The following is a 25,598-nucleotide window of genomic DNA, read 5'->3' as shown; positions in this document are numbered from 1 at the left end:
CTTTGGATGATGTGGGGTTGTCATGGTTGACATGCCCTGTGGGGGGTACCCCAGGAGTCGGGGGCCCTTCTTACCTGAAGTTCAGATTTCCCCACACTCACACTGGCGGCCACCGTGGATCTCTCCTCCTCCTGTTGCCCTTTCCCCTCCAAGCAAGTGCCCAGTATGCCTGTCCAGCGGTGGTTTTAGAGCAGTTTAAATACAGGCGATGACATTTAAAGGTCCTTCAGACATTGCTGACTCTGTGAACAAAACGATACAGAATACCGTCATATGAATATTTAATTTTACTTTATTGTTAAATCTTTGCCCACAAAGACCACAACAGAAAGGTTTCTCTCCTGTGTGGATTCTTATGTGCATGATTAAAGACGTTTTTCTGATAAATCGTTTCCCACAGTGATCACAACAGAATCGTTTCTCTCCTCTGTGGCATCTCGTGTGTCTTTAAAAACTCTTTACGGGTACATTTTGTCCATAAATCCCAACAGAAAGGCTTCGCTCCTCTGTGGATTCCAGAGTGTGTTTATTTGTGCTTTTTGGAAAAATCTTTGTCCACAGAGATCACAACAGCAAGGCTTATGTCCTGTGTGGATTATTGTCTGTTTGTTTAAGTGGGATTTTTGGGTAAATCTTTGTCCACAAAAACCACAACAGAAAGGTTTTTCTCCTTTGTGGCTTCTCGTGTGTTTTTAAAGATTCTTCCCAGATAAATATTTGTCTACATACATCGCAACAGAAAGGCTTCTCTCCTGTGTGGATTCTCTTATGTCTGTTTAAAGCATGTTTTACAGTAAACGTTTTACCAGAATCTTCACAGAAAAACCTTACTCTTATCTGAACGTTCCTTCATAATTTCATATTACCCAGAGAGCTTGAAGACCCTATTTCTGAATCTGTCATGTCTTTCTGAAGAAAGGGACATTGATCAAATTTTTCAGAGGAGATAAAGAGTTTGTAAACAATGTTTCCATCTGACGCAGGAGCTCTGCTCTCCTTGCAGTCATTGTCCACATCCTCAGTTTTCAGTTCAGAGCATGACCGGTGTTTCAGCTCAGCAACAGTGTGCTTTACATCATCGTCCTCTTCTTCTCAGTGTGTGCTCAGGATGTTCTCTAAGGAAAAGGAAACATCTCCATGATATTTTATCCTGATGGATTCTTCTCCTCCATCGTTTTCTTCTGGAACCTCTCTGCCATTAACTTGGCCTTGATAAAGCTGTGACAGCAGAGGGGACTGTTTATCATCTTCAGTTTTTATGGGAGTAGCAGTGCCTGGAAACCTGATGGGATCTATCTGATCCCATGATTCCTCCTTTATGTGATGGGGCTTCGGGTTATACAGCTTAGCACAAGGTTTGTGCAAGAAACAGTGAAACAAATTACACATGATAGAGTAAGTATTTTCATTTCAACATGGACTTAGTTGCTTTTTAATAAAGATATATTTAAGTGCTATGGTTATATTTCAAAGAGGATTGGGCGGCAGACGAAGGTGGAGACCTCGGTGGCCCAATCCCCGGATGCTAAGGCTGGCTCCGAGTGGTGTTTCGTTATTGGACTTCTTTGCTAGTCACATATTGTCCATAATGAACACCATGTTCAAGCATAAGGGTGTCCATCAGTGCACTTGGCACCATGACATCCTAGGCAGGAGGTCGATGATCGACTTTGTTGTCGTATGTCGAACCCAGTGGTGGACACCGGCAGTAAGGAACATTGTCAAGCTGGAGAAGGAGTCCTATCGGCTGTAGCTGGCTTGAGGGACTCCTAAAGCTGGCGGACGGGTACCATGAGGCCAAGCGTGCCCTGGCCCGGCTGTGGCAGAGGCAAGGGTCCAAGTGCTCAAAGAAAAAAAAAATACCAGCAAATAAACTTCTCTAATTGCCATCTCTAAGTTTCTCTCATTTGTGAGTCTTCTCAGGTTGAATTATCTGTTAGTATTAAATGGCAACATCTGAATAACATTCTTAGATTTTTGATTTAGTTAGATGTGGTCAATGCATAAGTATCATGATTTAAAATATCCTATACTAACTAACAGACAAAAAGATTAATCAAGAACAAGGACATTGCAGTGGAGTTGGACCGCCAGCAAAACCTTTGTGGACCACCCGGTATTTTATTTACATTCATACACATAAATGACAAATAGATGTATCATATGATTGAAACACTAATTGTAACACATCCATGTTGAGGCCTGTTAATCAGATAAAATATTCCTGTAAAAAAGAGAAATAATGAGATAGGCAACATGAAGTTGCCCTTTTACTTGCTTCTGCCAATTTTATTAATACATGTATTACGGTGCAGAGCGGGCAAGTGCTGAGAACGACACCCTCCCTTGGTTATTTTGTTGCCCTATTGTACACATAGAGACTAGGGAGAGAGTAAATTCTAGTTGTGGTTCCTTTCAGAATGTATAGCAATATTTAGAAATAATATATGGAAATATGACACAAATACATGCAGATGAATCAAAAGACTAAACTGGTAAAACAGGAGCAGCAGTGTATATCCCCAAGTCTAAATTCAATACCAGAAGAAGAACTTTAGATCATCTATCAGATTTCTCAGCAGAGAAAGCCATCATATTGGCCCTGCAATGGGTGGAGGTGGTGAAATCCAGTAAAGTAGTTATTTGTTTAGATTCAGTGTCTTGCCTAACAAGTGTTCAAAGCAGAAAACAAGCAAGGTGACAAAACCTTTTGAATGAAGTTATTCACCCCATTTATAATATACACCAACGTAAAATAAATGTTAAATTCACATGGGTTCCAGTTGAGGGACATAAAAGGGTGGATGGACTGGCCAAGGAAGCCATAAAGCCAAGGGAAATTGAAATTAAGGTTCCAGGAAATCAAACAGAAATTAAAGTAATAATTAAAGATAACATGAATAAAATATGGCAGGAAAGATAGGACACAGAGGAGAAAGAAAGGTATATACACTGCTCAAAAAAATAAAGGGAACACTCAAATGATATAACCTAGATCTGAATGAATGAAATATTCTCATTGAATACTTTGTTCTGTACAAAGTTGAATGTGCTGAGAACAAAATCACACAAAAGATCAGATCAGATCACTCTCCACGGTGTCTCCAGACTCTGTCACGTCTGTCACATGTGCTCAGTGTGAACCTGCTTTCATCTGTGAAGAGCACAGGGCACCAGTGGTGAATTTGCCAATCCTGGTGTTCTCTGGCAAATGCCAAGCATCCTGCACGGTGTTGGGCTGTGAGCACAACCCTCATTTGTGGACATCGGGCCCTCATACCATCCTCATGGAGTCGGTTTCTAACCGTTTGTGCAGACAGAAAGCATAGGTACTGAGAAGTGGTCTGTGGTCCCCACCTGCAGAACCACTCCTTTATTAAGTGTCTTGCTAATCGCCAAAGATTTCCCCCTGTTGTCTATTCCATTTGCACAACAACATGTGAAATTGATTGTCAATCAGTGTTGCTTCCTAAGTGGACAGTTTGATTTCACAGAAGTTTGATTTACTTGGAGTTATATTGTGTTGTTTAAGTGTGCCCTTTATTTTTTGAGCAGTGTATATAATTTACAAAATGAGATAATCACAAGAAGGAAAATTAAGTGAAATAAAGAGGAGGATTACAGGGAAACATCCACCAGGGCCTGTGAACATTGTGGAAAAATAGAAAGGGTTAAGTATGTTTTGGTGTAATGCAGAAAGAACACAAGTGAAAGAGAGGAAATGAGAAGGACAGTGAGATTTCAAATAGCAATGATCACCATTTAGCAATTTTGCTTTTTGTTTACCCCAAATGTAAGTTAGATTAACTTTAAATTCAGTAGATCACACCTCAGCCTGGCAGATGGCATTAATACAATGTGATTGTAAACCACAAATAAATGAACAGAAGAAGAAGTACACTCCACAGGGCAGTATTTAAGCCCTTTATGTTTTTCTGTCATGGTTAATGATGTGTTCACTGACGTAGCTTTGGATATTGTGCAGTCATAATTTCCTGGTGAGAGGACCGTGTGGAGAAAAGAGATAAATGAAAGAGATAAACGCAGTGTATCATAGAATAGAAAATCTTATTAAATCTTATGAAAATTGGGTTTATAACTGGGAGGTTAAATTCTCAGTAGAAAAAACATGAACTGCTGTGTTTAGTAGAAAGAAGACTGAGGACACTGATTAAAAAAATGTAAGTTCTATTTTCTTAGAATCCTGTTTGATTCAAAACTTTATGCGGTGAAAATGTAAAATGGTGTGAATATAATGAGGTGTTTAACAGGCTCAGATAGGGGGGGAGATAAAACCGCCCTGAAAAAGGTATATGTTGCTCTGATAAGATCAGTGATGGATTATAGATGTGTACAATATAGGCATGTTGCAAAACGATCATTTGTAAGCAAGAGGCTGCTCAGAATGGAGCTCTCAGTTGTGGAGCTATAAAGACCTCTCCAAATTTGGCAATACAGGTGGAAATGGGAGAGCTTCCTTTATATTTAAGACATAAGCAAGTAAAATTATTGGGTGAGTTTGCAAGGGCATAAGGCCAAGTACCGTCCAGCTGTAAGAATTCAGCTGCTGGGAATGTGAAAAGGCAAAAGTAGACTGCTTTACTTGGGCAGCAAATAAATGTGCTAGGGAAATGGAAAAACAGGAGAAGAGATATATTCAGTTACACCTTTTGGTTGATTCTCAATGTTAGTGTAGATCTACATATCCATAAAGAAGTGCAGATTAATAAAGGTAATAGGAACTGGACATATTTTGCAAATAATAAAATTAAGAGTATATACAGATCATTTACTGTTATACAGGTCCTTCTCAAAAAATTAACATATTGTGATAAAGTTCATTATTTTCCATAATGTCATGATGAAAATTTAACATTCAAATATTTTAGATTCATTGCACACTAACTGAAATATTTCAGGTCTTTTATTGTCTTAATACGGATGATTTTGGCATACAGCTCATGAAAACCCAAAATTCCTATCTCACAAAATTAGCATATCATTAAAAGGGTCTCTAAACGAGCTATGAACCTAATCATCTGAATCAACGAGTTAACTCTAAACACCTGCAAAAGATTCCTGAGGCCTTTAAAACTCCCAGCCTGGTTCATCACTCAAAACCCCAATCATGGGTAAGACTGCCGACCTGACTGCTGTCCAGAAGGCCACTATTGACACCCTCAAGCAAGAGGGTAAGACACAGAAAGAAATTTCTGAATGAATAGACTGTTCCCAGAGTGCTGTATCAAGGCACCTCTGTGGGAAGTCTGTGGGAAGGAAAAAGTGTGGCAGAAAACGCTGCACAACGAGAAGAGGTGACCGGACCCTGAGGAAGATTGTGGAGAAGGGCCGATTCCAGACCTTGGGGGACCTGCGGAAGCAGTGGACTGAGTCTGGAGTAGAAACATCCAGAGCCACCGTGCACAGGCGTGTGCAGGAAATGGGCTACAGGTGCCACATTCCCCAGACCTGGGCTACAGAGAAGCAGCACTGGACTGTTGCTCAGTGGTCCAAAGTACTTTTTTCGGATGAAAGCAAATTCTGCATGTCATTCGGAAATCAAGGTGCCAGAGTCTGGAGGAAGACTGGGGAGAAGGAAATGCCAAAATGCCAGAAGTCCAGTGTCAAGTACCCACAGTCAGTGATGGTCTGGGGTGCCGTGTCAGCTGCTGGTGTTGGTCCACTGTGTTTTATCAAGGGCAGGGTCAATGTAGCTAGTTATCAGGAGATTTTGGAGCACTTCATGCTTCCATCTGCTGAAAAGCTTTATGGAGATGAAGATTTCATTTTTGAGCACGACCTGGCACCTGCTCACAGTGCCGAAACCACTGGTAAATGGTTTACTGACCATGGTATCACTGTGCTCAATTGGCCTGCCAACTCTCCTGACCTGAACCCCATAGAGAATCTGTGGGATATTGTGAAGAGAACGTTGAGAGACTCAAGACCCAACACTCTGGATGAGCTAAAGGCCGCTATCGAAGCATCCTGGGCCTCCATAAGACCTCAGCAGTGCCACAGGCTGATTGCCTCCATGCCACGCCGCATTGAAGCAGTCATTTCTGCAAAAGGATTCCAGACCAAGTATTGAGTGCATAACTGTACATGATTATTTGAAGGTTGACGTTTTTTGTATTAAAAACACTTTTCTTTTATTGGTCGGATGAAATATGCTAATTTTATGAGATAGGAATTTTGGGTTTTCATGAGCTGTATGCCAAAATCATCTGTATTAAGACAATAAAAGACCTGAAATATTTCAGTTAGTGTGCAATGAATCTAAAATATATGAATATTAAATTTTCATCATTACATTATAGAAAATAATGAACTTTATCACAATATGCTAATATTTTGAGAAGGACCTGTATTTACAGGTGGCTCTAAGGATTCAGATTCAGATAAAACAGGATTGGCTTGTGTTATTCCTGAGCTGAACATAACTATGAAGCAAATAACACCTGATCATTTGGCTGTGTATACATTGGAAATGTTAGCAATTCTGATGGCGTTACAATGGGCAGAGCAAAATAGAGCAGGAAGAGTATTTATATGTTTAGGGTCTGTATTCTCAAAGATTCTCAGAGGGCTTCTAACTTGGCCTGAAAATTCCTGCCAAGAAGTCCTAGCTTAGAAATGCTAGGTGTAACGCTGTCTTCTAAAAGCTGTAACTGGTTGTTGCAAAAGACAAAAAAACCAAACAAATGCTGTCCTAGTGATCAGTGGAGAGAAATTAACCGATCATAGAATTTAGACCGGATTAAGAAACGTGTAAGTCATAATGATGTAACTTAGCAAAATTGAATTAATTGTCACACAGCATCAAAGTGTTTGAACATACCTTATTCACATGCTTATCATTATTTTGATGTGCTTCTTATCATGTTTTCTCGCCATGTTGGGCATTTTCCTAATTCATCTATTTGATATTAATGTGGACACTCACCTGTCAGCATTTTATTGTGATTACCTTCTTTTATAAGGTTTAATTTGGTAAAAAGTACCAAAACAAAATGGAGAAAAAATGGTGGAAAAAACCAAAATGATCAGATGAGCAGAGCATGTGTTGAAGTTTTGAAAGGTAGATCTGGAGCTGGGATGATGGTACGAACAAAGAAGGCAAGGCACAGCAAAATTATTTGTATGGCACATTTCAGCAACAAGATTTTCTAAAGTGCTTTACAGTGACAATAAAACATAAAAGTATATGCAGTGGCATAATAAAAGAAACAAACAAAAAAGTAAAGATAAGTAAAGAAACTACAGACGAACATAAATTAATTTTAATATTTTAGGGATGAACGAACCCTCGGTGGGAAAATTGAATGTTTTTACCCATTCATTGCTGCACGTGGTGAATTGGGATCACATGGCTTTTCCAATTTTTTTCTAAATGTTTAGTTTTTAAAAGCATTTTACAGTCTGTAAATAATATTGAAATTTTTCTGCTCTGTTTTGTTTGTATATTATTTTACTTTTTATTTATGGTTCTTCATTATTGTTTTCCATTTATTTTTCCTTTCATACTAAATTTTCATCTTTACCCTGTCCTGCTGCTGAACCTATTTAATTTCCCCCTAGGAGGATGATAAAGTTTATCTTATCTCTATATTAATAATTGTATGATTGTTATAGCAGTTTATGTGCTTATTTACTCGACTGTTTAGGGGCTGGATCCTTGCACAATCAAGCCAGCAGCATTTTATTAAATTATTATATTATTCACTGTTGTTCATTGTATGGAGAATGTCTCTCTTTTCTCTCTTTCCCCCATCGTCCACTCTTAGGCTCTGAGGCTTAGACACTGTTAGGATCACTAAAAGTATTCTTAATATTTGTTCACTATAAGAGGTGACTTAAGGTCTAAGGTGCTTTGTGAATAACTATTATCTTACTGATGGAAAATTCTAAGAAAATGTTAGACTTTTAAAAATTCTAAGCTTTTAATCAAATTATGTCACTTGGGGCTCCTTTTATTCTTAGGATTCTTTGTTAGGAATGGGCCTTGATTCATTGTCGTCCTTAATGTCTATTTTGGCTTTCTCATCCGAAATACGCCCAGAGTTGGTGTACAAAATTTACTAAACTGTATTTAGACTTACAAAGTCTCAAGTAATAGTTAGGTTTATGTGGGAGCTTGCTCATAAAGATATTGAGGGGAATGATGGGGCAGATTGTCTAGCTAAACGGTCTCTTAGACAAGATAGATTTATGGAAATTGCCTTTAGTAAATCTGACATAAAGTCTATTATTGAGAACCAAGGAAAATCCGAATGGCTGCGGCTTTGAGAGGAGGGGACTAAAGGTTGTCACTTGTTTCAAATATAATAGCCAGTAGGGAAAATGAAAAAAATAATTGGAAAAGACAAAAAGAACAAGTAGTTATTTTAGGGTTGTGGTTAGGACATACAGGGTTAAATAAAACTTTACATTTGGGGGGTAAACATCTAACAGGTAGATGTGACTGGGGTATGGACTTGGAAACAGTAGAACTTTTAATAATTCAATGTGAAAAATATAGGGTCACTAGTGAAAAGTTAAAACAAGAATTAAGGAAACATGGAGTTGAGACATTAAGGATGAACAAGGTATTGGTTAAACATGAAAAGATAAATAAAGCATTTATCAGATATTTAAAGAAAACTGGATTATATATAAGAATGTAGCTTAATTAGGTAAGACCACACTCCAGCACAGTAGGTGGCGATACTGCATCCTAACGTTGGATGCCACCCGCTAAAAATAAAATCCAAGAAGAAGAACAAGAAGCAAAATAAGAAACCTGCAGTTGGATTCTGCTATAGAGGATTATACTTTTCCACCTGAGGAAGAACAAAGTGATGTAGTTTGGATTAAGGAGCTCCAGCTGCTCAGTAAACGTTAAAGGAACATTTGAAGAGAAGATAACAACAGAGATGTGGAGATAGCAGCTCAAACGGTGGCAGAGTGCAGCAGTGGAAGATTTCTGAGACGGTTACAGAAGAGGACAAAGAATATGAGCTGCAGCACAACATGATGGAGGCTGATTTCAACCCCAGAGTTCTGCTGCACAGATTAGGTTTGTATGTTTTTATATCACTTACAGTTTAGGAACATTTTAAGGTGACTAACAGATTAGCTTCTGAAAGGCCAAATGGACCCAATAGGCGTAAAACAGTAAACGCTTCGTTACTCAGTAGAAATGACCCGCGTCCGCCATTTTGTGAGTGGTTAGCACGAAGCCTAAATTGGCTTCCGATTGCAGCCTCTGATTAAAAGACAATTCCACCTAATTTTTCATTACTTTGACCATCTTTAGCTACCGGCTACGGTAGCTTGTTAAGTCCGAAGAGGCACGCTTTCTGTTGTTGGGATCGGAGCCATCAAACGTAAAACTTCCATTAAACCTATCAAACATTAAAATCAACATTGCTGTGCAAAACACCGGTGGTCTGAGGTAAACAGATTCAAAGAAGTGTCAAACTAGCAGCATCTGCTGCACTACAGAGTTACCAGAAGCATAAAGTGAACCGATAAAAATGTGCCACTATAACATCATAGGTAAAACTTTTATAAAAAACACATTTTATACACGTTTTGTGAACTGCAGATTCAATTCAATTCAGTTTTATTTATATAGCGCCAATTCACAACACATGTTGTCTCAAGGCACTTCACAACAGTCAGGTACATACATTCCAATTAATCCTAACAGTTATTTATTCAAATTGGATAAAAAGTTTTTCTATCTAAGGAAACCCAGCAGATTGCATCCAGTCAGTGACTTGCAGCATTCCCTCCTCTGGATGAGCATGTAGAGACAGTGGACAGTCACTGGTGTTGACTTTGCAGCAATCCCTCATACTGAGCATGCATGTAGCGACAGCGGAAAGGAAAAACTCCCTTTTAACAGGAAAAAACCTTCTGCAGAACCAGAACCAGGCTCAGTGTGAGCGGCCATCTGCCACGACCGACTGGGGGTTTGGGAGAACAGAGCAGAGACACAAAAATAACACAGAAGCATTGATCCAGAAGTACAGGTCCTTCACAAAATATTAGCATATTGTGATAAAGTTCATTATTTTCCATAATGTCATGATGAAAATTTAACATTCATATATTTTAGATTCATGGCACACTAACTGAATGGATGGCTCAACAGAGCTATGACTCTGTAAGTTTAGCAACTGTACTAAAGAGAAACCTAGGATTATTCTTGTTCTCTTCTATTAATGATGAGAAATAAACTGTTCTGGCTTGGCGAAGTGTCTTTTTATACAACAGTAGGCTATTTTTCCAGATTAAATAGGAATCCTCTAGGTGTGTAGAGTGCCATTTTCTCTCCAATTTTCTAACATTGTGCTTTAAAGTATGCAGCTCTGAATTAAACCAAGGAGCTAGCCTCCTATTAATGATTACCTTCTTTTTCAAGGGGGCTGCATTGTCTAATGCATCACGCAATGATGAAGAAACACTATGAACAAAATAATCAATTTGTGAAGGGGCAGAAACAGTATTATTGCCCTCCACTGTGCTTTTCAGTGATGAGGAAATTAAAATTGGAACAGATTCTTTAAAGGTTGTTACAGCATTGTCTGATAATGATCTACTATAATGAAATGTTCTTTCAGGTGTGGAGTACTTGGTTAAATTAAACTCAAAGGTTATTAAGAAATGGTCAGACAGGACAAGGTTGTGAGAAAATATTGTTATGTCTTTACACTCAATGCCATATGTCAACACAAGGTCCAGAGAATGAAGACAAAGGTGGGTAGGTGTGTTAATGTTTTGTGTAAAGCCAATTGAGTCTAAGATAGCATTAAACGCTATATTTAGGCTATCACTTTCAGCGTCTACATGAATGTTAAAATCCCCCACTATAATAACTTTATCTGTATTTAACACTAAATCATATAAAAAGTCTGAAACCTGATCTAAAAATTGAGAGTAAGGGCCTGGTGGACGGTACAAAACAACAAACAGAAGAGGTTTTAGTGCTTTGCAATTTGGATGAGGAAAACTAAGGATTAAATATTCAAAAGAGTTGTAGCTATTGATTGGTCTGGGACTAATCAATAAATCCGACTGAAAGATGGTTGCTTCTCCTCCTTGCCCAGTAATTCGAGGAATGTGAAAATTTAAATAATTAGTAGGAGTTGACTCATTTATAATAACATAATCCCCTTGCTGCAGCCAGGTTTCTGTGAGGCAAAGTAAATCAATCTGATTGTCACAAATCAGGTTACTAACTAGCAATGTCTTTTAAGATAGAGAGATCTTCTAAGGACTTGTAATTTCGAAATTGCTCGGGTTTGTAGGTACTCACTCCGCACAAGGTAAACAAACACCTCGGGTAATGTTATTTCCGGAAGCTTCTGTGTTCGTACGGATCAAGCCCGTTAACTGACTGTAATTTCTCAAGGTATCGCTGTTTCGAAACGCTGTTTAATTTGTTGTTACGGGATCCGTGACTTGCTCTGCTCACAATCCATCAGCTCAATTCGTGGTAGTGGCAGGCAGAATTGATAGTTAGCTGCCACAGCATGCCGGAGGGAGCCAGGGGTTCTACGAGGAAGGTACCAGACCGGCCGTAAAAGCCTGCCACGGGGGTTGCCCTGCAAACGGGATGTCATTATTGTTATAGCTTGTTACTTTTAAATGATGATGTCTTTATTGGTTTTTATTTAATAAACAGCGTTAGACCCATTACATAAGGTGGCTGCATTTACTTGAGATGGAAAATAAATAGCACTATGTGTGTGTATGATGTGCTGAAAGGATGACGAAGACTTATTGCTCAAACAGTTAATTATACAGAATGAGTGGCTATTCTGAATTGTCACTCACAGACAATCATACATAAATGCTTAAAAAGACGCTGGCACTCTGTGGAAGTCCCTGGCCACAATGCTGCCAGGAGGATGCCAGAGAAACAAGACTGATAGGTTGTCATTCTCCATGTATTGTTCGAAGCTCTAACCTGTTACTCAGTTGTTGGCTGCAGATGATGATGCAGTTATTGGTTGTTTCTGAACAAACATTCTTAAACCTAAATTCAAAGTCTCTTCAATTTTTAGGAGAACATTTTTGACAGACATACGTTTGTGATCTCTTTTGCTCAGTAGTCCATAGATGTCTCTTCTTTTGCTGTGTGAGCAAGAAAACGGCCATTTGTCTTTTTAATTACCGTAATTTTCCCGATTATAAGCCGCTACTTTTTTCCCACACTTTGAACCCTGCGGCCTATCTAACAGTGCGGCTAATGCATGTTTTTTTTCATGCCGCCAAAAACATTTTGCCTGGTAACAGTAGACCAATCAAACTGATTTCCAATAAACTTGTGCGATAAATCAAGAGCACTTTCACAATTCAATTACCGGCATTGTAAATCAGACATTTATATTCAACCTCATCAACATGGAAAATCACCAACGGGTTTTGAAAGGCTGGACTGCTGCGTGATTAAGGGGACCGGGTGCGCTCAAGTGAGAGCGTCAACGAAGAGGCTGAAGCTAGTGACGAGATCCTGAGGCTGTTCAATTCGGACACTGAAGAAGAGGACTTTGATGGTTTCAGTGCGCAGGAAGATGATGAAGGCGATCAATGACGTTTGACCTGGTAGGCTGCAGAGTATATCAGTTAGGAGATACTGGAATGTTGTTCGTGCTCTGACTGTTCAGTATAAAACCATCAGCAACAAAATGTGTGTGTTACTGATAACGTACGTATATTTAATGGTAGTCGTGTTAGCCACTGTTCGATAAAGCATTTGCAATATGCATTTGTTTATATTACCATACGGATTAAGTTGTAATATCTTTCTGTGTAAATCATATAACAACGTGGGACACCTGCAGCTTAACATTTGGTGCGGCCTGTACAAGTACAAAATTGGTTTGCTTTCTAAAATTAGAGCATGCGGCTTTTAATCAGGTGCGCTCTGTAGTCTGGAATTTACGGTATTTATTGGCATTAAAATTAATAATATGTTGGTAAAGCTTTTTTTGATGTCTCTCCAGTTGTCCTCTGGGGGTGTGGGGCTTTGGGAAGGGGTGGGATGGCTGAGGTCCGCCTGGGTGTCTGATGTCTTACGTGTTCTGGGAGTTGTCTGAATGTTGGGGTGGGTGCAGCTCTCCTTCTGGGTTGGGGATGGGTGGGCAGCCTTGTAAGGGGTTGGCCATTGTTTGCGCTGTTCCATTTCACATTCCGATTCCTTGTTTCGGTCTCAGTTTCAGTTCCTGACGATTCTGGATTCCGGTTGTATTTGAAGGAGGGGTCTGCCTTGCATGGCTTTTATGTGGGGCGCTTTTTGCTGCATTCTGTCCTTCGCTGTGTGGCATTCTGTGGTGGTGGTCCTGTGTGGTGCTACTCTGGTGTGGATGCGGCAGGACGGGCAACGCTGGGTTCTGTGGTTGTATGGCACTTCTCAGCATTGTATTGGGCTGGGGTTGACTTGTCTGGTGGGTGGTGAGTGCTTGGTGGTTTTCACCGTGTCCGTACGGAATTATGTGTGGTGTCGCTGTTGCTGTGGCGTTGGTTCAGGGGGAGCTGTTGCTAGGCTTGGTTCTGTTGTTGTTGCCTGGCTGGCCTAGGTCTGGGGGCTTGTGTGTGTTGGCTCTCTAGAACCCTCTAGAAGCAGGCTTCTAGGGGGTTTCTTGTATTGTCTTTATCCTTCTTTCTGTCCTCTGTTCTTATCCCCGCTCAACTTTTTGCCCCACTTCTCTCCCTTCCCTTTTTCCCTTTGGTTTCTGTCTCCATGTCCATTGGATTTGAAATAATCTCAAAGCAATTTTGCGGAAGAGCGCAGCAGATCTACTAAGTTAAACAATTGGACACAAAACTCAGAATTTTTTCTCCTCCCTGTTTTCACGAGGGAATCTTTATTTTCAGTCAGTGCACAAAAATGCCTTCATGAAAAATCCCCTCTCATCGGTTCTTATTGGGATTCATAATGTTGGTGTCTGTGTGAAACCATTGACCAATCAAATGTAACAATCCGGTTTACGCACATCATCTGTCACTCATAACAATGGACTCTTAGCAGAGGTTCCCGGAATACAAGAAGACCATTACATCTGAAAGATATCCGAACTAGGTTATGTGACTGTTAGGACCACATCAACTTAATTAATATTTTGCTCTTTCCATATCTAAGCTGTTCTTGGACAGCTCACTTTGGCCAAAACGAAGCAGTTACTTTATCTTTTGGCAGGAACATGCTTTCTTATGCCAAGAACAAAATTTAACCAAGTAAATTGCTTCCAAAATCTCTAATACATTTTTTTGATATATCAATTGGAGCTTCATAGCAAAGCCGTAATGCTCCACTTGTGAAAGTAAATCTGTTTGGCTTCTTCCTGGCACTCGGACAGCAATTCTGAGTGCTACTCTGCTGCACAGGATACGTAAAACAAAAAAAGGTTATGCATTGTGGTTAGGGGCGCACCGCTTGCAGTTTTATGGCCAATCTTTTAAAAGCCCGATTAGCCGATGCTGATTTTGGCCGATACCATTTTTCTTTTTTCACTGACAGTACGGCGTTACACTTCACTTTCAATATTCCAATTTTATTTATTGAAAAATACCTATGAAACAATACAAACCTGTTTTAACTGCACATGAGGTGATTCTGTCAAAAATAAATGAAAAGTTTAGAGCACTGCATTTGCCACACATTGTGCCAAAATGGCTAATTAGGAACGTTTGTCTGGATCTTTGTCAGCAATTACTTGTCTTACTTCACTTTTTTGTGTGAATTTTGGTACAACTACTGGTTAGATTCTGCGCTGTGGTTTGCTAGATATTTTGTATTGCAGATACACACATTCAAAGGGATATTCACATCACCAAGTGAATTGTTTGAGAGAAAAAGCATTTTTAATTCACTGCCGTGTTTCATATTCATTTACTCTCACTCAGTAACGTCAGTGTTGATTTTGAGACCTCTGGAGTATTCTCTGGAATCTCATTGTTATTTTGGTACCTGAACAATTCAAATAAAAAATATAATATCTCACCACAGCAACTAAATAGATCTTTATTATACATCAATTCATTCCAGGCTAATGTCAAAATATTTTTTTAATATGCATAATGTGTTTCAATGTTTCCTGCAGATGTTAAGCAGATTTTGATGGTTAAAGAAGACCTAGACCGCAGACCTTTTGCTGACCTGAATGACCCAAAGCCCCCGCACATAAAGGAGGAACAGGACGGAGCCTACACCAGTCTGGAGAGAGAGCAGCTCAATGGGAAGGAGGAGATTGATACCATCAGGTTTCCAGTCACTGCTACTCCCATAAAGAATGAGGATGATAAACAGTCCCCTCTACTCCCACATCTTTATCAAGACCAAACTAAAGACAGAGAGCTTACAGAAGAGAATGATGGAGGAGAAGAACCCATCAGGATACAAGACCATAAAGTTGGTTTCATTTCTTTAAAGACTGAAGACATTAAGGATGAAGAGAACAATGATGTAAAGCACCATGTCTCTGAGCTGAAACAATTGTCAGAATGTGGACTAAAAACTGAGCCTATAGACAATGACTGTAAGGAGAGCAGAGCTTCTGAGTCAGATGGATACATTGTTAGCAAACCTTTTAGCTCCTCTGAGTTTGCTGATCAATTTGATCTATGTTGGAAACACATTACTGATTCAGAAATGGGGTCTTCAAGCTCTCTGGATAATAAGAACTGTTTTATGGAGAAGAAAAATGTGGACTCACTAAGGAAAGTAGTGAAGTTTAGCTGTGATGACTGTGGTAAATCATTTGTTGGAAAAAAAACTTTAAACATTCACACGAGTATCCACACAGGACAGAAAGTTTTCTGTTGTGATGTATGTGGACAGAGATTTAGCCATAAAGTATATTTAAACAGACACATGAGTATCCACGCCGGAAAGAAACGTTTCTATTGTGATTTATGTGGAAAGATATTTAGCCAAAAAGCACATTTAAACGGACATGTGAGAATCCACAATGGACAGAAACCATTCTGTTGCGATCTATGTGGACAGAGATTTTGCCATAAAGCAAGTTTAAACAGACACATGAAAATCCACACAGGACAGAAACATTTATTTTGTGATCTATGTGGACAAAGATTTAGCCAAAGAGCAAATTTAAATGAACATATGAGAATCCACACTGGACAGAAACCATTCTGTTGTGATCTGTGTGGACAGAGATTTAACCAAAAAGCAAGTTTAAACAGACACATGAGAATCCACAGAGGACAGAAACCTTTTTGTTGTGATACTTGTGGACAGAGATTTAACCAAAAAGCAAGTTTAAACAGACACATGAGAATCCACACAGGACAGAAACCTTTCTCATGTGATCTATGTGGCCAGAGATTTAGCCAAAAGTCAAGTTTAAATAGACACATGAGTATCCACACAGGACAAAAACCTTTCTGTTGTGATCTGTGTGGACAAAGATTTACCCTAAAAAACAATTTAAACAGACACATGAGAATCCACACTGGACCGAAACCCTTCTGTTGTGATTTGTGTGGACAAAGATTTAGCCAAAAAGTAAGTTTAAATGGACACATGAAAATCCATACTGGATAGAATGCTTTCTGTTGAGCAGTAGGATGATAAAGACAAAAGTATTTCATTGACAGCCCGCTTTCAGTGACTCACTGAAACATCTGTGAGCTTTTGTTAATGAGACGAGATTAGACAAAATCTTGTGCCATATGTGGTTAATAAGCTATCAAAATGTATTTGTGTTTTGCTGGTTTGATAGTTGAGGCCATTCTGTTTTCTCAATGTGGCAGTAGTTTTTACAAAATGTGTTGTAACACATGATGTGCATAATAAAAACACACACATATATATATATATAAACAGAAATTTCTACCCATTCTGTTTGTGACTCAGAGAAACTTCCTTGCTGTAGGTCAATTAAATGTGCTTTTTTTCCACATCTGTGTAAATGACCTTTTCAAATTTTTTACGTCTATCAAATTGTTTCACTTCTGAGGATCCCTGGTTGTGATTTCTTGCATTTTAAGACAGGAAAGTGTGTAAAGAGAGTTTTCCTTTCCACTGTCGCCACATGCATGCACTGTATGAGGGTCCAGTGCAAGTGACTGCCCACTGCTACATACAGGTCCTTCTCAAAATATTAGCATATTGTGATAAAGTTCATTATTTTCCATAATGTAATGATGAAAATTTAACATTCATATATTTTAGATTCATTGCACACTAACTGAAATATTTCAGGTCTTTTATTGTCTTAATACGGATGATTTTGGCATACAGCTCATGAAAACCCAAAATTCCTATCTCACAAAATTAGCATATCATTAAAAGGGTCTCTAAACGAGCTATGAACCTAATCATCTGAATCAACGAGTTAACTCTAAACACCTGCAAAAGATTCCTGAGGCCTTTAAAACTCCCAGCCTGGTTCATCACTCAAAACCCCAATCATGGGTAAGACTGCCGACCTGACTGCTGTCCAGAAGGCCACTATTGACACCCTCAAGCAAGAGGGTAAGACACAGAAAGAAATTTCTGAACGAATAGGCTGTTCCCAGAGTGCTGTATCAAGGCACCTCAGTGGGAAGCTGGAAGAAAAGTGTGGCAGAAAACGCTGCACAACGAGAAGAGTTGACCGGACCCTGAGGAAGAATGTGGAGAAGGGCCGATTCCAGACCTTGGGGGACCTGCGGAAGCAGTGGACTGAGTCTGGAGTAGAAACATCCAGAGCCACCGTGCACAGGCGTGTGCAGGAAATGGGCTGCAGGTGCCGCATTCCCCAGGTCAAGCCACTTTTGAACCAGAAACAGCGGCAGAAGCGCCTGACCTGGGCTACAGAGAAGCAGCACTGGACTTTTTTTGGATGAAAGCAAATTCTGCATGTCATTCGGAAATCAAGGTGCCAGAGTCTGGAGGAAGACTGGGGAGAAGGAAATGCCAAAATGCCAGAAGTCCAGTGTCAAGTACCCACAGTCAGTGATGGTCTGGGGTGCCGTGTCAGCTGCTGGTGTTGGTCCACTGTGTTTTATCAAGGGCAGGGTCAATGTAGCTAGCTATCAGGAGATTTTGGAGCACTTCATGCTTCCATCTGCTGAAAAGCTTTATGGAGATGAAGATTTCATTTTTCAGCACGACCTGGCACCTGCTCACAATGCCAAAACCACTGGTAAATGGTTTACTGACCATGGTATCACTGCTCAATTGGCCTGTCAACTCTCCTGACCTGAACCCCATAGAGAATCTGTGGGATATTGTGAAGAGAACGTTGAGAGACTCAAGACCCAACACTCTGGATGAGCTAAAGGCCGCTATCGAAGCATCCTGGGCCTCCATAAGACCTCAGCAGTGCCACAGGCTGATTGCCTCCATGCCACGCGGCATTGAAGCAGTCATTCTGCAAAAGGATTCCCGACCAAGTATTGAGTGCATAACTGTACATGATTATTTGAAGGTTGACGTTTTTTGTATTAAAAACACTTTTCTTTTATTGGTCGGATGAAATATGCTAATTTTGTGAGATAGGAATTTTGGGTTTTCATGAGCTGTATGCCAAAATCATCCGTATTAAGACAATAAAAGACCTGAAATATTTCAGTTAGTGTGCAATGAATCTAAAATTTATGAATGTTAAATTTTCATCATGACATTATGGAAAATAATGAACTTTATCACAATATGCTAATATTTTGAGAAGGACCTGTACTTATCCAGGAGGACTGAAAGCTGCAAGTCACTGACACAATGCAATCTGCTGGGTTTCCTTAGAAAGGATACTTTTTAATCAATTTGAATAATAAACTGAATTTTACTGTTTGATAATTAGGATCAACTGGAATGTATGTACCTGACTTGAAATTTGTATGATTCGATTAAATTGATTTTGTAAAATGCCTTGAGATTATTTGTTGTGAATTGGTGCTATATAAATTGAATGTAACTGATTTTCAAAGTTGATTCTCTTAAATCGTGAAGTGCTGCCTTTACCATTGAAGAGTTTCTGTAGAGAAAACAGTGTTACCTTTTGGTGTTTAGAATATAACAAAGATTTTCAATATCGGTATCCTGGTTGGGGGTGGCCCTGTTGGAAATTCATGTTGGGGTTCTTTGGAGGTGGAACCCCTCCAAAGAGGAGGGGGTTGAGATTAGAATCCATTGGGGATTCGGACTGTTTTTTTTACCCTGGACACCTCTGGTTGGCAGGCTCATTTGGACCATGTGGACCATCTTGTTTGTAGCCCCCCTCTCCTCATGGGGATATGGGTTATTGGGGTCTGGGGTCATTTGGATTTGAGCCAAACAACCCCAGAGTCTGGACTGGTGGCTCAGGCAGTCAGCCTGTCTCCACCCTAGAATGATGGAAACCCCCATCCAGCAAGAGGCCACAAACCCCAGTAAAAAAGTCCAAATCCCCCAATAAATTTCAATCTCAACCCCATGAACCTCCTACGCCCCATGAAGCCCAACATGAATTTCCCCACAGGGACACCCCCAACCAGAACCCAAATACAAATGCCATTAATTCCCTCTCCCCAGAGGCACACCCCCACAAGAGAGCTTGTTTACCGAAATGTGCAAGAACTTGTGATGCAACTGCTTTTCCCAATAGTTTGGAGATTAATGGAAGGTTGGAGATAGGGCGTAGGTTAGAGCTGAGACGACATTCCAATTTGATCTATGCAGTATTATCTCGTGTAATGGCCGAGATTCCTCTTGGAAAGATTATGATGTGTACGTGTGTAGCCCTCCATGGGGGGTCCCCACGGGAAGATTTTGGTGTGGTAAGTGCTCTGTCGTATGGTGGTACACTGGCCATTGGCATCCTGCGAAACCAGAGTCCCAGGTCACTCAGGAAATAGTAAGGAACATTACCCTAAGGAGGGATAAATTGACAACCACACATGGACATAAAAAACATAACGTGAACCCCCTCCTACTGACCATTCATAATTGTGTTGGATGGGATGAAATTTTTCCTGAGGCACCTCAAAACACAACTCCGCCCATTTTTCAGCCTCTAATTGTCTCTAAGGTAACCTGTTTCTGTAAATAATACTGCCTCAGGTAAGTGCAATGATGCATGGTGGTATTGTGGAGGAAATAAACTGTTGGGATGGTTTCCTGCCTAGTTGGGCAGGACAATGTGCTCTTTTTTTCTCTGTCCTCTCCAGGTGATTCCAATAATGCATTTAAAAATACCATCCAGATACCATGATATAAATATACACTTGCATCAAAACAATAATGAAAGACGTTCCATTTGATGGGAGGAGGGCTCCCTGTGTGACTGGATGCTATAGGTGTCCTGAGAGGAGTGCTTGACCAATTCAAACTGGCTGACCAGCCCCAGATGGTTCTCTAACAAAGACCCCACAGGGGTTGCGAGCCGGTGAAATGAAAGGAAGGAATATTCAAGAACAAAAAATCCATTCTATGATTTATTTGAAAAAGGTTTGGTAAGTGGGGAACCATAATGCTAAGTATATTCATATCCAATATTATTGCAATTATTGTTTTTCTATTTGTGGTTGTTGTTGTGCAAGACTCTCATCTTCAGGTGAATTGACCGTGCAATTGGTTCAATTGATACCAGAGGTTTGAGATTACCGGAATATCAAATGGATGTGGTGCCAGAGCACATACTGATGTTGTCCACTGAATATTTGAGCCCAAGTGATGATGTGGATCCCATGAAACCAAACCAAAGTGATGAAGAAATTATAGATAGAAAATATAGATAGTGTGCTGTGAGGAGGAGGACAAAACCCATTGTTCAGAGCCAGCCTTAAAATGGGAGCAAAATTAAATCACAGCCATAAACCGTGGATGCAACACCAGGCCTTGCCCAAGGCCAACCGGGAACAGGGGGCAAGGAGACTACACAAGGATGCTGAGAGACCAGGAGGATGACCAACCCTTTCCTTCAGCCTGGAGGAGGACAGGACCAGTCGACTGCAATAGATAATTCAAAAGGGTCTACGATTTAGGGTCTACAATGTACATTGTGCTTGCTCATTTCCGCTGTGCTACTAGGTTTTTATTATTTTTGTTGTTTTTAATTTTTCAACGGGGCATTATTATCTTAATCATTATTTGCAATGTTTTTAATCATTTAAATTTCAGACACACATCAGCATAGGTCTGTTCTATGGGATTCTATGGGGTTCTATGGGTTTTACCCACCTCAACAGGGGGATTGTTATGGATGTATGATTCTGTAGCCTTTTCTAATCATCTCTTTGCTACCCTAATTAAATATATCTGCCCTTGTTGCTTATCTGCTGCACTGCTCACTGCTGCATACTTACACACCATAACCACTGATCACATAAAATGCAACACATTGTCAAGGATAAACTGATACAAGAGGATGATACCCTTTAGGAGGGTTAAGAACAGGCATAGATAAAAGCAGGACTCGTGCACTGCTCTTGGCTTCATTTGCCTCATCCTAGATGTGCTAAGTGGAGCCCGGTACCGAAGGTGAATGTCACTCTGTATCTTTTCATTGGCATATTTTGTACACGGATTAATTTTAAACTAAATCTTGATTTTATACTTAACCATTTCTCATTATTTCACAAGGTAAATACTTTGGTTTTACTGGTTGGGTCTCAGAACTGGAGAGAAATGGATCCGGCGTGCAAAGGGAGGAAAGAGAGAAAAACTCTGTATTTACAACAGTGATCAGATGAGTGGAAAAGGGAGGTGAGAGGATCTGGAGGGCTACCACTTGGGGCCTTCCTCATCTGAACAAACCTTTTGTTCAAGCTGTCGATGAAAAAAATGGGTGTATGACATCTGTCCTTCTCCAGGATCCTGATGGAAAGCTCAGACCTGTGGCTTACTTCTCTGCTCAATTAGATCTACCAGGCTGCCTTACACCAGTGGTGGCAGCAGAAAAGTCAGTTTTAGCCTCACGTGACATCGTGGGGTATGCTGACTTAACTGTTCTTGTTCCTCACTCTGTTGCTATCATACGTCTGGAGCAGGGAACATCACATCTCTCTGTTGCACGAAGGCTCTGGTACACTTCTGTTTTACTTCCATGCCAAATATAACAGTCACAAAGTGCACTGTGCTCAACCTGGCAGCTCTTGTGCCGTTTCCCGAGGACGGAGAGCCTCATAAATGTTGCACAGGGTTAGAAGAAGTTTGCACACCCAGGCCTGACTTGCCTGACATGCCCCTGCAAAATCCTGAGCTGCTGCTGTTTGTTGATGGTTCAGCTTCTAGGAACCCTGAAACTGGTGGGAACCTGGTAGGGTTGGCTGTTTGTTCTCTGCATGAAACACTTGCATCTGGCTCTTTGCCAAAACACTTCACAGGTCAGACGGCTGAACTCATTGTTTTGACTGAGGCTTGCAAGTTGGCTGAATGGAAGACTGAATATTTTTTCTGATTCTCGATACACTTTGGGATAATTCACAACTTCGGTGCTTTGTGGAAACACAGAATATTTCTTAAATCTGATAGGAAGCCTATTCTAATTTCAGTTTAGGTTTCCAACTTGCTTGATGCCATCCTGCTGCCTAAATCTATATCTGTGTGTAAGCGTGCTGCACATTCTTTTGTCACAGACATTGTGTTCCGTCGCAACAACAGGGCAGATGCAGCCACAAATCTTGCAGCTACTGCGTCTCCCTCTTCACAGTTTTGCTTTCCAGTGACAAACACGCTGGCCCCTCCCCTCCTCTGCATGACTTGACAGATCTGCAGAGCTTTGCTTCAGTGCGGAAGAGGTGCATATGGGCTTCTGCTTGAGCAGATGACCCTGGAGCAGACATTTCTTTCCACATTTGCTAAATTGACACATGGATTGGATCATTGCTCACATCCAGGCATGACTGCTGCTTTGACATCTCAATGGTTTACAGAAGGCTTTAGTTCTTATGAAAAACCGTTCTGTCAGTCTTGTATGCTCTGTGCGACACATAATGCCAGGAAAGCAGCTCAGATAAAGCAAGGTGCTCCCCTTCCCCCAGACAAACCTTTTGACCATTTAATGATGGACTTCATTGAACTGACACCTTCTGAAGGCAAGAAATTTGTTCTGGTCGTGATTGACATGTTCAGTAAATGGATCGAGGCGTTTCTTTTTAAAGCTGCAGACAGCCATACTGTCAGCTATGCTTTTTGACAGAGATAATTCCTTGTTGGGAATTCCATAAAAACCATAAGGAAACAACATCTGCATGATTTGTATCATGATATGACCAAACATGATACACCCGCTTCTACTGAAGGGAACATCCTGGATTGGTTTACAAGAAGTGAGTGGCAACCGGTTTTGATACGGATTTTTACCAATGTTTTGATAGTCTTTTTCATTTTGGTTATTATCTCGTGTTGTGTGATTCCGTTGGTGAGACGACTGATGTCCTCCATTGTTTCGGTTCAGCTTCTTCAGGCTCCAGTGGAGGCAGGCCTCGTTGTTTTTGCTTACTCTAATTCCTAAGACACGTCAGGTGCAAACAGCCTGGCAGTTCAAAGAGGCTGGAAGCCAGTCACTCTTCGCCTGAGTGTTTACCGTCACTGGTAACAACAAGCCACCTCTAGATATTTTCTGAGCATTTTTCAGAGTATTTTTGACACCTCTTGAACCAAGCCTGAGCATTTACCTGAGCCTTTGTGCACTATCTCCTTCTTACATTCGTTCCTGTGTTTCCCCTTTTTCAAGGGTTACCTCGCATCAACCCAGACTCCTATGATCCTTTGTGGACCTACCCCTGCCGTTGCAAGCTTCCTGTGGATCTCTGGCTTCCCATTGTAGCGACAGTGGAGAGGAAAAACTCAATTTTAACAGGAAGAAACCTCCAGTAGAACCAGGCTCAGTGTGAGCGGCCATCTGCCACGACCCACTGGGGGTTTGAGAGAACAGAGCAGAGACAGAATAAGAACACAGAAGCAGAATACAGAAGCACTGATCCAGGAGTACTTTCTATGGGAAGGAAAAGTAAATGTTAATGGATGTAGCTCCTTTAGTCGTTTCATCTAGGAAGAAAAAACAGATAAACTCTTAACCAGTTAGCTCAGTCAGTAGCTATGTCTAGGAGCAAAATAGGGTTAAACACTGAAAGACTGTATCATCGGTAGAGGGTGAGCATTAAGTTGTTGGCAGTAGAAGCTTGGACGATGCTCCCCTCCAGGAAGGTGTCACAGGTAGACACAGAGTCAAGCCAGGTGTAGCTTCTAGGAAGAGAAAAGAGAGAGAACATATAGTTAAAAGCTGAAATAACAGCAAATAATGCAAAATTGGAGAGTAGTATGAGAATGTAGCAGAGTGGTCATTATGTCCTCCAGCAGCCTAAGCCTATAGCAGCACACCTACACAGATAGCTCAGGATAACCTAAGCCACTCTAACTATAAGCTTTATCAAAAAGGAAACAAAAAGGAAAGTTTTAAGCCTAGCCTTAAAAGTAGACAGGGTGTCCGCCTCACGGACTAAAACTGGGAGCTGGTTCCACAGAAGAGGAGCCTGATAACTAAAGGATCTGCCTCCCATTCTACTTCTAGAGACTCTAGGAACCACCAGTAAACCTGCAGTCTGAGAACGAAGTGCTCTGTTAGGAACATATGGAACAATCAGATCTCTGATGTATGATGGAGCTAGATCATTAAGGGCTTTATATGTGAGGAGGAGAATTTTAAATTCTATTCTGGATTTAACAGGGAGCCATTGAAGGGAAGCTAAAATAGGAGAAATATGATCTCTCTTTTTAATTTTCATCAGAACTCTTGCCGCAGCATTTTGAATCAGCTGAAGGCTTTTAATTGCATTTTGTGGACATCCTGATAGTAAAGAATTACAATAGTTCAGCCTTGAAGTAACAAATTCATGGACTAGTTTTTCAGTGTCACTCCTGGATAGGATATTTCTCATTTTGGCAATGTTCCGGAGGTGAAAGAAGGAAATCCTAGAAACCTGTTTAATATGGGATTTAAATGACATGTCCTGGTCAAAAATAACACCAAGGTTTTTTACTTTGTAACCGGAGGTCAATTTAATACCATCCAGGTTAAGTGATTGACTAAGCTGTTTCTTTTTTAAAGACTCTGGTCCAAAGATGACAACTTCTGTCTTGTCTGAATTTAGAAGCAGACAATTTCTCCAAAACTCTGACAACCCATGTTATGAAGCATTATCTATTCAGATATTTCTGGGTTTCCAGGCATCGTTGGCTGCCTACATGACAGGTACATTCACCTGCTCCTTCACCAAATAAACGTGATGTTTTATTTGTTTAATGTTTTATACTGCATTGCACAGTTTTTACATTGATACTGTCACCAATGTCATCTGACTATGTTGAACCTCTAATTGAATTAATTAGAGTATGCCTTGTTAATAACCACACAGTAAGTTAAAAAATAAATTTTATTTATCCTGGATTTTCTTATAGCCTGGTAACTTCTTCTATGGTTTTAGTGATGTATGAACTTTGGTTTTTGCAAAAGACAAAAACATAAAACAAATGCGCTCCTAGTAATCAATAGAGAGAAATGAACCAATGATAAAATTTTGACGGGATTCAGAAATGTGTAAATCATGATGATGACTTAGCAAAATTAAATTAATTGTTACACAGCATCAAAACGTAGCTTAGTTACATGCTTATCATT

At 40.3% G+C, this 25,598-nt stretch overlaps 1 protein-coding gene across 2 annotated transcripts; it reads left to right on the top strand.

Moving 5' to 3' along the window:
• Positions 1 to 8,722: 8,722 nt before the first annotated feature.
• LOC124868099 (zinc finger protein OZF-like) lies at positions 8,723 to 16,916 on the top strand. Of its 2 annotated transcripts, none has more exons than XM_047364919.1 (2): positions 8,723 to 9,058; positions 15,096 to 16,916. In XM_047364919.1, the coding sequence occupies exons 1-2, from the start codon at positions 9,013 to 9,015 to the stop codon at positions 16,556 to 16,558; spliced, it is 1,509 nt and encodes a 502-aa protein (XP_047220875.1). In that variant the 5' UTR covers positions 8,723 to 9,012; the 3' UTR covers positions 16,559 to 16,916. The 2 variants fall into 2 exon arrangements, with proteins under 2 accessions (XP_047220875.1, XP_047220876.1); XM_047364920.1 differs by having other exon boundaries at positions 8,732 to 9,053.
• The last annotated feature ends 8,682 nt before the right edge of the window (positions 16,917 to 25,598 follow it).

Source organism: Girardinichthys multiradiatus, chromosome 5, assembly GCF_021462225.1.
Source record: "Girardinichthys multiradiatus isolate DD_20200921_A chromosome 5, DD_fGirMul_XY1, whole genome shotgun sequence".
NCBI classification, from domain to species: domain Eukaryota; kingdom Metazoa; phylum Chordata; class Actinopteri; order Cyprinodontiformes; family Goodeidae; genus Girardinichthys; species Girardinichthys multiradiatus.
This window is presented reverse-complemented; position numbering and strand designations above follow the sequence as displayed.